The sequence below is a fragment of the Mus musculus genome, chromosome 5, assembly GCF_000001635.26.
Source record: "Mus musculus strain C57BL/6J chromosome 5, GRCm38.p6 C57BL/6J".
NCBI classification, from domain to species: Eukaryota; Metazoa; Chordata; class Mammalia; order Rodentia; family Muridae; genus Mus; species Mus musculus.
In genome coordinates, this window is record NC_000071.6 from 48,371,456 (window position 1) to 48,389,113 (window position 17,658).

General features: G+C 41.1%; 1 protein-coding gene across 1 annotated transcript; it reads left to right on the forward strand.

The window, feature by feature from the left end:
* Window positions 1-936: 936 nt before the first annotated feature.
* On the forward strand, window positions 937-17,301 carry Pacrgl (PARK2 co-regulated-like). Its single transcript, NM_025755.3, has 9 exons — window positions 937-1,040; window positions 2,725-2,792; window positions 2,929-3,083; window positions 4,088-4,155; window positions 5,620-5,710; window positions 7,875-8,009; window positions 8,669-8,776; window positions 10,332-10,412; window positions 16,648-17,301. The coding sequence occupies exons 2-9, from the start codon at window positions 2,741-2,743 to the stop codon at window positions 16,702-16,704; spliced, it is 747 nt and encodes a 248-aa protein (NP_080031.1). The 5' UTR covers window positions 937-1,040; window positions 2,725-2,740; the 3' UTR covers window positions 16,705-17,301.
* The last annotated feature ends 357 nt before the right edge of the window (window positions 17,302-17,658 follow it).

The window sequence follows — 17,658 nt, forward strand, 5'->3', positions numbered from 1 at the left end:
CTAGTCAGTCTCACGTGGATTTCCTAGAAGCTCCTCAAACTAGGATGGCCCAGAAAGCACTCATCACTTTTGAATGATGCCCTGACAAGGTTTTTATAAACCAAAAACATAAAGCAGAAAAGTCTTATTTAGAATTAAGGGAGGTTTACATAATTTGTGGTCATTTTTTTAAAATAAAGAACTGGAAAATTTTGTGTATCATACATGGTCTAAGGTCTGAAATAAAACATGAAACTTCTACCCCACACTTGAGGAAATAGCTAAGACTTTAGGCTTAACAAAGAGATTTCTAGAGAAGAGTGAAGTAGAAAGGTCTAAAAGAATTTGATCATTTAACAGATATTACCGAAATTATTGCTGATGGAATTGCAAAGGAACACACCCCCCCCCCCGCCCCAACACCAATTTCTTGAAAGTAATGAAGGACAAAATAATGTTTGTAGCTATAAGATTAGAGTATTGTAAAATTAAAATTATGTTATAATTATATACTATAAAATTAGAGCATTCTGCAGTTGAATGTTAAGAGCATATGAAATGGTAAGGAAAGGAATTAGCCTGACAGGAAGCTAAAAGAAGCCCATGGCTGTCAGGACCTAAGGCAGTCAATCATGTTGGAGGACATTAAATAGTCCTGAGAAGCTATGAGTTAAGCACGTAGACTGGAGAGATGCAGGACCGGAGAACTAGAGCGAATCAGCGTCTTTTCTCCGAAAACTAAAACGTAAACTTCCTTTAAGGTCTTCCCAGGGCTCTGTTGTCACCTGAGAAGGTCCACAGGTGAGCCTTATGGACAGTGACCATTGGAACGCCCCCCAGTTGCCAGGCAACCTCCTGAGCGTCGCTATAGTCTCCCTATAATTGGACTAGCATTAGCGGCGCGCGTATGACGTCACTGTGCGGCGCCGGATGTCTATGCTACTTGAAGTTGGTTTCCTGAATCACCGCTGCCTGCAGCTGTAGCAGAGGGCTTTGGTGCGGAGAGCCGGAGGGGAGCCCCACGAGGGCGGCGGCGAGCGCCGGTGGCGGCGGGAGAGGCGGTAGGAGCGGGCACCAGAGGCCGGAGCCTCGGTGTGGGGCTCTCTCACGCCGGCTTCCGGTGGCTGGAGCCGCCGGAGCTTGTTGCTAAGGTCCCTAGAGCACAGTGGCTCCGGGAACTTGGCTTGAGTTCTCTGTAGCTGGAATCCGCGCGTATCTATCCACCCCCCCCCCCAACCCCCAACGGTGTCTATGCACTTCCTCGTTTTTAGTAATTAATAACACCCTGGAGCTAAATTGAACTTAGGTGCTGCGAAGTGGGTTGATATGGTGATGGGGTGATTGAAAGATGGAAAGCAGATTTTACCTCATGCTAAACAAGAGGATGAGTTTGGCTGTTACAGTTGGAAGCGCCTTTGCAGTTGGGCAACAGCTTCGTTAGCTGAGCGACTTTTAAAAAAACTTTTTGGAACTTTTGGAACTTTCTAGGTTTCTAATTAGAGAATAGAAGAAAGTTGGCGATCAGTGCCCTGATCTTAACACTAGTGGCTACTGAAATTTGGTATGTGTAAAGCAAAGATAGTATGGATTTCCTAGCATATACAGGTGCCGCCAGCCCCTTGTAGGCAGAGACGCCAATGAAAGCTGTGTTGTGTTTGTTGTTTACGCCTCTGACATTGTGACATAATGTAAGCCTTCCACATTAAGTGGGTTTCTGGTTTGTCTATGTGGAACTCTAGGGAAGAAATGAGGGGTGACTTGGTAGCATTTATAGCAGCGTGTTTTTCACCTTTTTATTTCCTTTAGTCACTGCTATACCGAACTACCTACTTCAAGTCATTTAAAGACCAAAGTAGTCTAAGGAGGAAGTAAGCCTTTTCCATAAAATATATGAGGCCATGCTTGTCAGTGATGGAATAATATTCACTCAGGTGGATATTATTGTTTTAAACCAAATATACTTGTGTTGTCTTTTAAAGTAAAGAGTGATATGTTTAGCAGTTAAAGATTATTTTTGCCAGATATGCTGTCACATGCCTTTAAGGGCTCCTGAACTCCAGAGACATAGGCAGGTAGATCGCTCTAAGCTCAAGGCCACTCTGGGCTACATAGCAAATTCTATGTAATGGGACTCTGATTAAAAAGCAAACATTTAGTATTTTGGAAAGATCCTAGAGGCTTGCAGACCAACTGAGTTGAACCCCTAGGCTCAGTGAGATATCCTGGTTCCCAAAATGATTGAGAGCAATAGCAGAAGACAGCCAGTGTCAGCCTCTGGTCTCCATGACTACAGTCACTTGCTGACAGTAATGTTCATGTGTACAGACACATGATGCAAACTACCTCGAATGCTTAATGGAAGCTCTGTTTTCTAGGATGTTTAAAAGCGTTTCAAGTGAAGAGATTCAGTGGCTTTGAAACTGATTTAAAATAGAAAGTAGGGCCAACGAGATGGCTCAGCTGGTAAGGAATCTGATCACACAGCATCGGTTAAGAGCCTAGGTGGTGATTTGCCTGTCATCCCAGCACATGTGAGACACTGACAAGGGGATTCCTGGCACAAGCTGACCGGCCATATTAGCCAATAAGGGGAGCTCTGGGCTCAGTGAGAGATCCTGTCCCAATACATAGGAAGGGAGCTATTGAAAAAGATGGTAACCTTGGGCCTCCACACCCACATCTGTATATAACTGTATTCATTTTTGGAAGATCAACAGATTCTGAAATTGTTTTCTTTAACTGCAGGGGTGAAGGAGAAGCTATGCAGAGATCAGAGTGCTCTGGAGGTGTGCAGTTGAGAAACAGAGCGACAGGTACAGAGGTTTCCTTTTTGCAAAGGGAGACCCCAGGCTTGTTAGTTCACAGTGCAGTCTGTGTTCCGTGTGGATGCAGGATCAGTTTCTGTTGCATTCCCTCTTTTGTACTGATGTTCTGCTAGTTTCGTTTTAGGTAGTAATGATCAACGTACATCCTCAAGCACACAAATGAAACACAGGACTACGGTTCAGCGGAGCAAATCCTCCTCATTAACCAGTTCTCCAGAGGCTGCAAGAAGGGCTCGTCCTCGGCCAAGTGATAAGCTCAACCCTAAAACCATTAACCCTGTGAGTGCAGTTTCCTCAGGCAGTACATTGTCTACTTCTTATAAAAGGACATTATATTTTATACTTTACAGTATATTTTAAATCAGTACATAAAGAAGTACATTTTATAGGAATAGGCATTTAGCTGATTCCAGTTTAGCCATTGTGAATGCTCTCTTAGGTTGCCTTTCTGCTAGATTTTAGCTGGCTATGTTAATTTTGTTATGTTGTAAATCGAACGTCAGCTTTTTGTTCTATGCTACTTTCGGATGTCAGCCTAGTAACTTGCATTCAGCCGCCATGGAGTGGCTCATTCAATTCATCCTGTGCTCATATAAAACTCTTAAACATTTTTTATGTTCTGCAAATTTGGTCTACCAGAAGCCATACTGTAATCCTCTGTTTAATAGAATCATAAAGCCAGTTTGGAGAAGTTACACAGATCCTCTGACCTCTATATCTGTACTTGGCAGGCAGGCCATACAGTGCTCGCTAAAAGCAAATGTCCTCTCTCTCCTTAGCGCACTTGTATAATCTAGAAGATACATTTACATATATGTTTATAAGATTTGTTCCTGATTTGTGATTCTACCAAGCCCAACCCCTTGCTTCACAAAAGCATAAATGGTATTTGGAGAAGTTAAATAGATTCTCTGGTCTTTACACATCTATGCTTGACCAGAGGGCATGTGTGACAATACAGTGATTAGTAAAAGCAAATCTCTACTCTCTGTATTCTTAATCCCAGGATTCTTTATACAGTATGAGAGAGAAAGTGGAAAGACTTTTGGTCTGTGTATGCATTCAGCCACCTGCAAACCTTTGAGTCAAATTAGGGGTTGAAGAGAAACAATCACAAAGCCTTGGTTATGTGTTTTTTTTCACAGTTGAGTGGGTGAGCAGGGATTTGCACAGTTTGGGGTATTGTGTGTGTGCACGTGCACATGTGCCTGATCTCAGCAGAATTAAAATTGAAGACATCAGTAAGTGGAGGTGGTGGTGATATTTTTGTTCTTTAATTTCAGTTTGGTGAACAACCACGGGCCCCTACTGCATTCGCAGCTATTTACTCTCAGGGAGGCATTCCTTGCAGGTAAAGTCAATATAATCCATAGCTCAGAGTAACTGAATGAAGTCAATATACTATTCAGCTTAAATTGTTGAAAATTTATTTACTAGTGAGATTGAAAGCAAAGGTAACTTATTACCTTGATTATTAAATTGGTATAAATCTCTGGATATTGTTGATAGAAAAACATCAACTCCAATATGTAATTTCAAAGATCTGTAGGAAAGCACCAAATAACTCAAGAAATTAAATTGAGCTGAGGATTCCACTTTTGGTACAACTAATTTAAGCATTAAACATTCATACACGTCTACAAATTGAAAACAACAGCAAAAATAAAATTCCCAACCAAACCAAAAACCTCACCTGTCTTGTAGGTAATGTAAACAGATTTCAAAACTGCATTTCTTAAATAGTATCTTCCAATTTAAGTGAAAAATAAGCTAAAGAAGCATTCTTGAATTTATTATTGCTATTTTGTTCTTAGATTCTAAATTGAAGGGTTAGGGATATAGTTCTATTCCTGGAATGTTTTTTACCACACATGAAGCCCTGAGTTCAATCTCCTAGCACTTAGTTAGTCTCCGTTATATAGACCTGTAATCCCAGCACTGAGGTGGGGAAGCAATCGGAAGGTCACCCTTGGCTACACAAGGTGCGATTGAGGCCAACCTGCTCTACAGGAGTCTGTCTGTCTGTCTGTCTGTCTCTCTCTCTCTCTCTTTCTCTCTTTTCTCTCTCTCACACACACAGAAAAGGAGGTGGGGTGGGAGAGATAGAGAGAGAGAGAGGGAGATCTAAGCTTTCTTTTGTTTTAAATGTCTTGAGTGCTTTCCCCAGAGCAATTGAGAATTGCTAGAAATATAAAAGTTGCCTTCCTGAGGCCTCATGCAGAAGTCAGGCTGAATTGCCCAGTGGAACCAAGAAGACTGAGGAGGTGCTAGCCAATGACCAGTGAGTCACAGTCATGACAGTCGGGCTGTATGGTAAACACATCAGCTGTGTTTCAGGAATGGCTCTGGAGGATACCGAGAGGCTTTCGTCTTCCTAGACTTAGTTCTTTTCCCTTTAATAAGGAGTAAAACAGGTTTGCCTTCAGATTATTAGTGTTATCAGTGTAGGAAAATGTTCTCTGTGAATATTACGTGTTGTAGTTAGTACAGTTTTTCATTTTCTATAGGTTACCTATTTTATTGTAACTGTGTCTGAGAGAGGTCAGTGCAACATGTATATCAGGCAGGAGTCTGAGAGAGTGACAATATTTAGAAGTTTTGCAATATAACCTTACTACATAGTTTTGTGTAAAACGTGGGGATGTGAAGGCTTGTTTACTTGCACTGCTTCATGTGTGTCCTCAAGAGTATGATATTCCTGTATGTCATAAAATAATTGTACATCTCTATTCTGGGAAGAGTATTGGGTTACAAGCTACTTGCTTAGAAATGCTTGTGGCGTTTCCTGGTACATTCACTGACTTTTGTATTTTAGATTGGTACATGGCTCAGTAAAACACAGATTACAGTGGGAATGCCCGCCTGAAATTCTTCCATTTGACCCGCTTCTAATTACGTTAGCTGAGGTAAAACATTCTAACTCTTGTGAGTGCTTATAGAAAAAATATTTTTAAAATTTTGCTGTTATTTTGCATGCTATAAGTACATCTCATTCTGTACTTTTAAAATAAGTATCAAGTGAGAAACATTAAAATATTGGACTCTAAGAAAGTAATTCTATTTGTTTTATACATATACATATACATATATATATATATGTGTGTGTGTGTATAAGCATTACACACACACACATAAATTAATTAACCAGTCTTATAAAAATGAAAATCTAACAGGAATGAGTGAATAAAGGAAATGGATGGTAAATCATACTTAGTTCTTTTATAGACATGTCTCTGTTGCTTCATCCTTCCCTCACACCTTACATCCCCACTGTAGTTTCCCCTTGCTCCCCTCCTCACTTTCTGACACCTACCCTACACCCCTGGATCCACTCATCTTCAGTTTCTCTCAGAAAGGAGCAGGCCTCCCAGGGGTATCAACTGAACACAGCATAAAAAGTTACAATAAGACTAGGTACAACGCCTCATATCAAGGCTGGACGAGGAAAGCCAGTGGAAGGAAAAGGGTCCTAAAAGCAGGCAAAAGAGTCTGACAGCCCCTACTCCCACTGTTAGGAGTCCCAAAGAACACCAAAGTGCACAACCATAACATACATGCAGAGGACCTAGTACAGTACCATGCAGGCTCCAAGGTTCATAACTCTTTTATATAAAATTGCAAACCATACTTTAGAGTAATCAAAATTAGTAATATATTACATACTCCAAATCGTTAGGGTAAACAAAGTATTTTAATTTGGGAAGTCATTCAAGGGTTTCTGGTTTTACAGCTCTTTCAAATAAGCCCTAGTGAAACATTTGTTTGCTTGCTTGCTTCCTTGTTCCTTTGTTGTGGGAGTGGGTGTGGGTGGGCCATAGAGTGTATGTACAAACCAGAAGACAACTTCTAGGATTTGGCGCTCTCCTTATACCATATGGGATCAGCCATTGAACTGAGGTGTCAGGCTTAGTTGCTGTTGCCTTTACTTGTCAAGGTATCTCGGTGGCCTAGACCAGTAGTGTATGTACCTGTGGCCACCACCAGTACATTTATTTCTGTGCTGGGCAGCAACTTACTTTCTTCTTCTACTCACTTAATCATGGGGAAGAAGTACAGACAGACCACTGTTGAGATTCATTTCAGCTTTGACTTTCAATTCTCCATCTTGAAAATGAATAAGATACAGGTACTGCTAGGAGAGGTGCTGAATCTTTTCATGAGTGATTTTTCCTGTTGACTTTGTTTTAGGAAACACGATAGGACAGTGAGAAGGGGCTATTTGACCACTGTTTGGAAGAAGATACTCAGGTCAAATTGACAAAATACTGAAAATTGGCATTGGTAACTTGATTTTGTAGCTGGTTATTTAGACCTGCCTCACAGAGAGAGCCAAGAGCATTGCTGCTGCTTTCTCTTGGCTTTCTTTGACTTTTGTTTCGGTCAGACAGTCATTTTTATCTTCTAGTACTGGCTGGTAGATAATGGAGTGCTGACTATTCTAAGGCATTCAGGAAGAAAGGCATCATGAGAAATGCTAGACATAGATTGTTCTCAAATTGTGCTCCACTCTGAACAGCATATTTAAGTTCTGACAGGTCTTGTCCCAGACAGACAGCGCAGGATCTGCCTTCTAAATATCTTAATGTCTTTAAGTGTGAAGGACTATGTTGTTGGAACTCACTGAGCACATTGAGGGTCCCATATGGAGCACACAGCGAGCAGTTTGCTGCCCTGCAGAGACCTCAGTGTTCTGATGACTTCCTTTGACTAGTAGCTTTTCCTTTGCCTCCACCTCTCCTCACCTTATCTGTCTTTGTTTTTTGTTTTTGTTTGTTTTGTTGTTGTTGTTGTTGTTAGCTTTTTCTTTTTTATCTCTTTTGTTTTGTTCCTTTTTTTTTTTTCCATTTCTTGCCTTTTTTTTTCCTCTTTTCTGGTAAGAGTAAAGAGTATCATGTATCTTTACATGATTTCTCAGTATAATTCAAATTATAATTGCTGAAATTGTTCATTGTGATTAGGAAAATATTAAATAGACTTCTAGTTCCATTTATACTAGCATTGAGTTCTGTGGTTTGTAACTTAACTGAAAGGTATCGAATCAAGTTTCTGTGTTTGTATTTTCTTTGGCAGGGTCTGAGGGAGACCAAGCATCCTTATACTTTTGTGTCAAAGGAAGGCTTTAGGGAGTTGCTTCTGGTCAAGGGTGCTCCTGAAAAAGCTATCCCTTTGCTACCTCGACTGATCCCTGTGCTGAAGGCAGCTCTAGTAAGTTATTGATTTCACTGGACTTCATTATTCCTAATAATGTGGTATGGATGAAAACTGATACCAGAGAACATTGTCTGTTCTTTCCCTCTATCATACACATGCAAATTAGTGCTTAACTCTTGGTTTGACAAGTATATGCACTGTCAGCGTCAGACAGCTAAGTCCTTGATGTCTTTAGAGGATGTACTTTTAGGGTCCTGGGAGTAAAAGGGAATCTGTTAGGTAGTTAGAGGATCTAACTCAGGTGACTCTGTTTGTTCTCTGTATAATAGATGCAAATTAGCAACTACTCTTAGCTGGTAGAAATTGTTTCACCTTTAGATGCAGTGCAATAAAGCTTACTCCTAAACTTGTGTTTGTTGATAGGATAATCTCTAGGACAAAATGCTTAGCCCTGCTGTCTTACACCTGCTTACCCCTTTCCCTGTTCTCCTCCCTTTCAGCTTTTCCATCTTGTCCTTTTACTTTCCCCCCAGTGATTCCAATGAACAAGTCTCATTGAGATACAAGTGCATTAATTCTTGTAGCAAATCCATTCCAAAAGTAGGAAATAGAACTGTACATAAAGACTCATGGAGAGGGTCCAAATGGACGCACCCAGAGACTCTTTTGGAGGGTTGTGCAGGTTTAATTTTTCCTGTTAACTGGCCCCACAGGTTCATTCTGATGATGAAGTGTTTGAAAGAGGACTGAGCGCACTCGTGCAGCTGAGTGTGGTGGTTGGCCCGTCTCTGAATGGCCATCTGAAACTTCTGCTTACAAGTGTGAGTGCTGCAAGAGGAACGTAACTGTGCATGTCTTCATAACACCAGCCTTCAAATCAAGCACTAACCTAGCTCAAATCCTTAAAAACAGTTTCTTGTCTTGGTATAACAAGCCTGGCAGAAACAAACAAATGAGAGGAAGGATTTGCTAGGACTCAGCGTTTCACAGGTGTCAGTCTTTCCTGGCAGGAAGGATGTGGTAATGTGGAACAGGTGACCTTGTAGTGGGCAATGGATGGGCTTTTAGGAAGAGCACATGGGAAGGGTTCAGGGTCTCTTCTCACCCCCCTCCCCCTTCCTTTCAATAACACTATCACATGAAGAATCCAAGGATCAGTCCACTCCTTGGTTAGAGCCTTTGAATTTTCTCTGTCAAAACCCTCGCACACAAACCAAGGGCTTGCTTTATTTACCTGGGTGTCATCCGGTAACGTTAGCAGTGTGTGCTAACCAACTCTAACCAACAATTGGAGATTAGACTGAGTTTGTCAGAGAATATTTAGTAGACAGTGCCTCTCTATTATTTTCTAATGGATTAAACTTTAAACATTGATTTTAGGTTTATAATTAAAAAAAATACTCAGTATCATTCTATTAAATCTTTGTTGAATATATTTCCAAAATGCTTAGCAGAGAGTATGGCTTATTGTAGCTGAACTGTCTGGGTTGTTGTCTGCAGAAATGCATGTATTTAATGGGAATGCTGGTGTGGTTGCTCATGACTGCCTACATAGCACTGCTGCTCTGCCATGCCTCTGAATCTGTCTTCCTTCATCTGCGCTCTCCTTTTTAAACAGCATCGTATGTGTCTAGCTATCGTGGGTTTAGGATGTAAGCAAAGATAAGTGCTCTTGTGCATTCTAGTCTCCTTTCCTTCGTCAGTCAGTTACTTCTCAACTCACCCCCGCTCGTTGCTGGGTAATGTGTGCTTTGGAGGCAGAGCTCGCTACCATTTCTGTTCTCTGCGTGGACTTGCATATGATGAAATGAAAATTATGCCATGTTTTTGTAAATGTAGTTTTTGTATGAGTACATGTGTTTGTATGTGGATGCAAGCGTGTGCCTGTATGTCTATACATGCATGCATGTGGATGGTAGAGGACAATGTCGAGTGTTATCTTCAGAAGTACTGTCCACTTCCTTTAAGACAGATCTTCTGTTTACCTGGAGCTTACCAGTTAGGCTACACTGTCTGGCCAGTGGGTCCCAACCTGTTTCTGGCACCCCAGTGATAGAAGTATAAACAGAAGCCACCACACCCAGCTCTTAATGTGGATATTAGGTATTAAAGTCAGTCATTTCCCCAGCCCCAGATAACTTGTCGTAGCAGATATTGTGACATAGGTAGAGCTTGAAGTGACATAAATTCAACTTTTAACCAAATGTTATATTGTTAAATGTAAATTTTAGTGAAGCATTTACTGAAACAAATTTTGTCTTAGTTTTTTTTTTTTTTAAGTAAATTAGACTTCCTTAAATTAAGGCATGTTCAAAATTTATTTATGCTTATACAGAGATTATTTATTAACCCCCACTTTCTCCTAATTTCCAAAAGCTTTCGAAGAGGCTAATGGACAAAAAATTCAAAGAGCCCATCACCAGTGCTCTGCAAAAGCTGGAGCAGCACGGCGGAAATGTGAGTAGAACTCTACTTGCATTGTTTCTGTACGGTCGACTTTCAGTCCTAGGAGAGGTGGTAGCATGTGGTAGCTCATTGCAGCTGCAAGGACAAACGTGACCTTTCCCTGGTTTTCCTCTTTTAGGCTAAGAATTTCTGTTTTGCTGTGATGGTGTAGGTTTTTTTGTGTTTTTAATTTGATTTTAACTATTTTACTTATTCACTTATTATGCCCTGCTCACCGCTCCCCTCCCTTTTCTTTTATTCACTTTACGTCTTGATCACTGCTCCTCCTTTCACAGTCCCTTTCCCCAAACCCAGGGTGGAAGCCTCCTCTGAGTTTCTCCTTACCCTGGCACATCAAGTGTTTGCAGAGCTAGGCACATCCTCTTCCACTGAGGCCAGACAAGGCAGCCCAGCTAGAAGAATGAATTCCACAGACAGGCAGCAGCTTTAGGGATAGCCTCCTCTCCAGTTGTTCAGGACTCACATGAACACCAAGCAACTCATCTCCTATGTATGTATGTATGGGAGCTTAGGCCCAGCCTAAGCTTTTTTCTCTTTGGTTGGTGGTTCAGTCTCCGAGAGCCTGAGGGCCTAAGTTTGTTGACTTCTATGGAGTTCCTATCCTCTTCAGGGCCCTCAGTCCTTCCCCTCTTTCATAAGACTCCCCAACTTTGACTGTGGGTTTCTACATCAATCTGAGTCAGCTACTAGGTGGAGCCACTCAAAGCCATGCTAGACTCCCCTATCTGCAAGCATAACAGAGTATCATTAATAGTGTCAGGAATTGGTGCTTGCCTATGGAATGGGTCTAAGGTTGGGCAGGTTATTAGTTGGCCATTCCCCCAATCCCTGCTCCATCCTCTTCCTGTGTTTCTTATAGACAGGATACATTTTGGGTCAAAACTTTTGTACATGACTTGTTGCCTCTATTGGTCCACTGGGGTTCCTGCCTGGCTACAGGAGATGGCCTCTTCAGGTTCCATATCCACACTGCAGTGAGTCTCAGCTACAGTCACCCCCACTGATTCTTTGGAGCCTCCCCTATCCCAATTTCTTTATTTCTTCCCTGACCTAGAGATCATTGAGTAGGGAGTTGTTCAGTTTCCATGAGTGAGTAGGCTTTCTGTTGCTTCTGTGGTTGTTGAAATCCAGCTTTATTCCATGTGGTCTAATAAGATACAAGGCGTTATTTCAATTATTTCTTGTATCTGTTGAGGCTTGCTTTGTGACTGAATATGTGGTCAGTTTTGGAGAAGGACCCATGAGGTGCTGAGAAGGTCTATTTTTTTGTGTGTGTTTGAGGGAAATATTGTGTAGGTGTCATTAGGTCCATTAGATTAAAAATGTAGGTTAGTTTCATTATTTCTCTATTTAGGTTTGTCTGGATGACCTTACAATTGGTGAGAGTGGTGTTGAAGTCTCCCACTATTAATGTGTGAGTTTGATGTAAGATTTACGTTTTAGCAATGTTTCTTTTACAAATGTGATTGCCTTTGTGGGGCATAGATGTTCAAAATTGAGATATCTTGGTAGGTTTTTCTTTTGATGAGTATGAAATGTCCTTCACTGTCTCTTTTGATTAATTTTGGTTGAAAGTCTATTTTGGCTTCTCCAGCTTGCTTCTTGGGCCCATTTGCTCAGAAAACTTTCTCCAGGCCTTAACTCCATCTCTGTTGCTGAGGTTTGTTTCTTATATCCAGCAGAAAGATGGTTTCAAAGCCACTGTTTGTGTTGTAGTCTAGACTGGCATGTGTGGTGTTTTAGAAGTTGCAGGATATCTGTCCAGGCCCTTCTAGCTTCTAGAGTCTCTATTGAGAAGTCAGATATAATTCTGATAAGTTTGCCTTTGTATGTTACTTGGCCTTTTTCCCTTGAGACTTTTAATATTCTTTCTTTGTTCTGAAAATTTTGATTTAATTATTATGTGCTGGGAAGATTTTCTTTTCTGGTCCAGTCTAATTGGTGTTCTATAAGCTTCGTGTAGGCTTATAGATGATAGATATCTCTCTCTTTAGGTTTGGAAAGTTTTCTTCTTTGATTTTGTTGAGAATATATTCTGGGTTTTTTTGTTTGTTTGTTTGGTTTGGTTTGGTTTTTTCGAGACAGGGTTTCTCTGTATAGCCCTGGCTGTTTTGAAACTCACTTTGTAGACCAGGCTGGCCTTGAACTCAGGAATCTGCCTGCCTCTGCAAGTGCTGGGATTAAAGGCGTGCGCCACCACCGCCTGGCTTAGAGAATATTTTCTGGTCCTTGGATTAGGGACTCTTTACCTTCTTCTAATGGCAGGATTTGGGTATGGAGAGCTGTAACACAGGGTTAGCTCCAGAGCTCAGATGGAAACCCTTTCCTGCGTTTCTCTAAGGCATTTATTAATGTCCTCTTTAAAGGTCTCTAATCATCTTTATAAGATTGGATTTAAGGTCATTTTCTTGTGTTTCATTTGTGTTCGGCTCTCCAGGGCTTGCTGTAGTAGAATAGGTGTGTTTTGATTGTGTCATACTGTCCTGGTATTTGTTGCTTCTGTTCTTTCCAGGTCCTTTAGCCATCCGGATGGCTTTAGTCCCTGGATGTTCCTGTTGTAGTAAGTGCTGGGAGGGGTCCTAACCTCAATGATCCCAGTGTAGTAGGCTTCTGGTGGATATTCTTGGGCTGTAAGGTTGTGGATCGAGGACTTGGATGAAGATATGTGGAGGGAGGTGGTGGGAGAATGGAGGTCTAGTGGGGATAGCAGACTGCTCTGGGCAGCTGTGCATTCCCCAGAGGACCCCGCAGGTAGCAGGTAGCAAAGAGGGAATCTAACCTGTTTGGTTTCAGATCAGCAGGTTTGATGAAGATGGTCAGAGAGGTGGCAGGATAATGAAGGTCTGGCAGGGACAGCAGCCTACTCAGGGCATCTGGGCATGCTCTAGAGGACTTGCTGTGGGTTCAGATATGTTCAAAGGACATCAGACACTTTCAGGCCAAAGCCACTCTCTGATGTTGACAGAAAGTCCCAGAACCTACATCTGAAAACACACAGGGGTCCAGCAGGCAGGGGAGTTGGGTTCAGAAAGAGAACCTGATGGTCTGATAGTGTAATTTTAAGATTTTTCAGAATTGTACTGGGTAAATCCAGGCCTGTATGTTTTTGTGACAATCTGAGTGGTACACTCTTAGCTTTTCTCTCTAAACTATTTTTGATATTTTTTCCAACCAGTGAAAAGGTCAGAGCAAGGGTGACTAACTTGAGCCCAGCCCAACTTCCTTATAAAATTTGTATTTAGTGATTTCTCTACTTATCTGTAATAGAGAGAAATCCCAGATCTTTGTATGTGTCAGAAGGTCCGACTTGAGCTACCTGTAGTCGTGGATCTTCTTTTCGCTTTATGTGGTCTTGTTTTAGAATCTCCCTGTAGCTGGAGATGCCACTTCTACGTTAGTCCAACTTTTCCAGCACATCTGGAAAAGTTGATCTGATTTTTTTTTCCCTAACTTTGCAAGGAGAAGAATATGGGAGCTTCATTACTATATAATGTCAGCAAGATTAATTGAAATTTTATGATTTGAAAGAAGTATTCAGCTACTTTGCTTAACAATGTAGAACTTTGATTTTCTTTCTTTCTTTCTTTCTTTCTTTCTTTCTTTCTTTCTTTCTTTCTTTCTTTCTTCTTTTTTTTTTTTGTGGTTTTTCGAGACAGAGTTTCTCTGTGTAGCCCTGGCTGTCCTGGAACTCACTCTGTAGACCAGGCTGGCCTTGAACTCAGAAATCTGCTTGCCTCTGCCTCCCAAGTGCTGGGATTAAAGGTGTGTGCCACCACTTCTGAGCAGAACTTTAATTTTCTGTGTTTTCTAAATAATTACATGGAAATGTATATGATTATATATACTGCTTTGCTGTCCATGCCTTAATTAGCTAGTTCTACTACTTTTAATAATTTATAAATCGCATGTATTGTTTTTGTGGTGAACACCTAAAGTTTATACAGAGGAACTAAGTCTTAAAGGGACTGTTTTTTTGTTTGTTTTTGTTTTGTTTTGTTTTTTGGAGACAGGGTTTCTCTGTGTAGCCCTGGCTGTCCTGGAACTCAGAAATCCGCCTGCCTCTGCCTCCCAAATACTGGGATCAAAGGCGTGCGCCACCACTGCCCGGTTTAGAGAATGCAGTTTTTTTTTTTGTGTGTGTGTGTGTTTGAGTTCTAGACAGGAAACCGGTCAACCCTGAGGACATGTGTAAAACCAGCACCTACTAGTCCTGACTCTACTTCTGATGAAGTAATTACTTTGTAAACGTACTTGGTCATCTTAGAATCTGAATCCCAGAAGTAATTGTGCTTACCTCCTTTGTGAAATAAATGCCAGTGAACAGATGGTGAATAATGATGACAGCTTTTTAAGCTGACCTCTCCTAGATAGATGGTTGTCTGCCTTCAGGAGACCTTTCTAGGGAATGAATCAGGAAAAAGGGATGGGAGGATCATGTGACACTTATGGATGCCTTTGTGTTTGGCAGGGGAAGTTCTAGTGGAGATGCATTTCAGACGCTGTGGTTTGTTATTTGGAGCCGGCCTGCAGAAGATGCAGTTGGCCAATTCAAGGTCCCAGAGAGGAGGCTCCTTGCTTGTCACTCAGTCTTTCTGGCTTTGGATATTGCTAATATTGAATTTTAAACGAAAAGGGGTTTGTTTTTACAATAGATATTAAGTATTCCTCAGAATTCTTTACTGGCCCTGTGTGTCCTACTTTATATTTTAGTATAATAGTACTAAATTATGCTATCATTAAGGTTTATTATTGGGTAGAGAGATGGCTCAGCACTTGTTGCTTTTGCCGAGAACCTGGGTTCAGTTCTCTGTACTCACTGATTCACAACCTCCAGTTAAGCGGACATGACGCTCTCTTGATGGCTTCCTTGGACATCAGGCATGCACATGGTACAGAAACACATGTGGGCAAAACACTCATACCCATAAAGTTTACACATCTAAAGTTTTTTTTTTTTTAAGCTATGTATTGGATTTAGTGATGTGCCTTTCTTCTGGTTTCATTAGTATTGTGCTAACAATACTAGTGAATAAGCAATACTCCTCTTTCTCTGCCGAGAACTTAAAAACAAATATTAAGTTTCTTCAGTAGTAATGAGTCTTTAAAAAGTTCTTGGGACTGGAGAGATGACTCATTAGTTAAGAGTATTGTCTGCTCAGAGGGTGCAGTTCCCATCGCAACATCCACCTGGTGATGGGTCACAACCACAGAAAATCTAATGCCCACTTCTGGCCTCTTTGAACATTCCATACATGGCGTACACACGCATATATTCAAAACCCCATACACATAAAATAAAATAAAAAAAATAATACCTAAAAAATTTTAAAACCCAGAATTCTTAGTGCAGGTGTTTCCTATTTCTTTTGACTTTTATAGATTATAATACTGTGAAGGCTCAACTACTGGAGAAATGGAAACATTTGTTACAAACACACAGACTCTTTCTTCTAACTAATCTTTCCCAGTCTTAAGTTGAAAACAGTTTTACAAATCATGATTTAGTTTCTGTGCTCAGCACCTGTGCTCATTTGTCCTGGGAAAGGCAGATGCTGTGCCCTTCATTTCCTTCTGGTGTATGTGAGCACTGTGACAAGTACTCTGGATCCATAGGACGCTGGAAGCACCAAACTGATTTGGGCTCCAGGATGGGCCTCAGAGGGAGACTGGCTAGTAGCTTCCTTTACATCAGGATATTGGGTGCAGAGAAGGGATTAACTCAAGTATGCTAGTGAGGTACAGGGAAGAGAAATCTAAATACTGCTCTGACTTCTCACTGCTTCTGTAGATATTTAGGGTTATCTCTTTTTTTATTTACCTCAGGAAATGTTCTCCTCGTCTTGTAATTTTGGTTGTATCTTTTTTTGTTCCTTTTGTTTGGGGTGCTGACACTAGCTGTCCCCCGTTGATGGCTCCCGGTGCGGGTGGGGAGGAGGGGAATGACTGGTTGTTCAGTTTAGTTTAAGAGGTTCGCCACTGAGAGTTTGACCCTGCTCCAGTGAATAGACAAAAAATTGGATCCATCTTCCTGCCTCCGTCCCTTCCTTCCTCCCTGCCTCCTTCCCTCCCTCCCTTCCTTTGTTTCTTTCTTCATTTTAATTTTTTTTTTGGGTGATGTCAGAAGGTTCAGAGGAGTCTTGTATATTTCTTAAGCAACGCTTAACAACCAAATGTAGTGCCTACTGAGTAACTGTTGTCTAATGCCCACGTTTTCTTCTGTCGTCAGGCAAGTCTTATCATCATCAAATCCAAAATCCCAACGTATTGCTCCATCTGCTGTTGAATAAGGGAGGCCACAAAAGCCACGCCTTCCTCAGGCACTGAGGTGGCTGCCTGGACCTTTTGTCAGTTCAGTTCATTCCGACTCACGGCATCATTCATTCATTAACTCGGCTACGGGGACCGTGCCAAGTTCGGAAGAATCATCATACAGGATGCTTGTCAACAAAAAGTTAATTAAAGTAATGTGCGTAAAAACGTTGAGTGCTGTAGGGGTTTCTCATCCATCATACCTATGCATTTTCCAATGCATTTCTCCTCCCAGGCCATCTGCAGGTGACTCTGTAGCAGTGCCTTATTTTCTAGGTTGGCTTTGGCCATTTCTTGGTTTTTATATTTATCAAGACTGAAAAAGTTTTACGATAGCAAGTAAACATTTGTGACTGAACTATTAGCCGGAATGTGGAAATGTGTATTTTATAATGTGGGAAACTTTGGGAATATCATTTTTGTCCTGAATATTCTAGTTTAAAAACTTGTTTTAAATGTCAAAATTCTATTACTATTTGTTTGTTGTTTATTACAACTTTTTAAACTACCTAAACTTTAGGTGTTAATTGTAATTAAGTAAATGCTATTTTTGCATTTTGTAGCCCCACAATACTGATGATGATGAGTGTGTTTGTGTGTGTGTGTGTGCGCGCGTATATACAGATATTCGGAAATTAAAATCTTACTTGTATTCAGTGATATTGTAGTTCTACATATATGTGTTTTCCAGTTACTTGGTGTGTTAAAACATAATTTATTGAGACAGCCCAGAGTTTCTGATAAGCTAGTAACTTACACTAGATCATTCTGCAAGAGAAAGAAGTAGGTAGAGAAAGAGAAGTAGAAAATGGGAGTAAGGCCTCAGATCTCCCTGACAGGAAGAGTGGCTGTAAGGATTTGGATAGCCACAGCAGATCCAAATCATAGCCCCTCATTGGACAGCATTGAGACAGGCAGTCACAGTGTC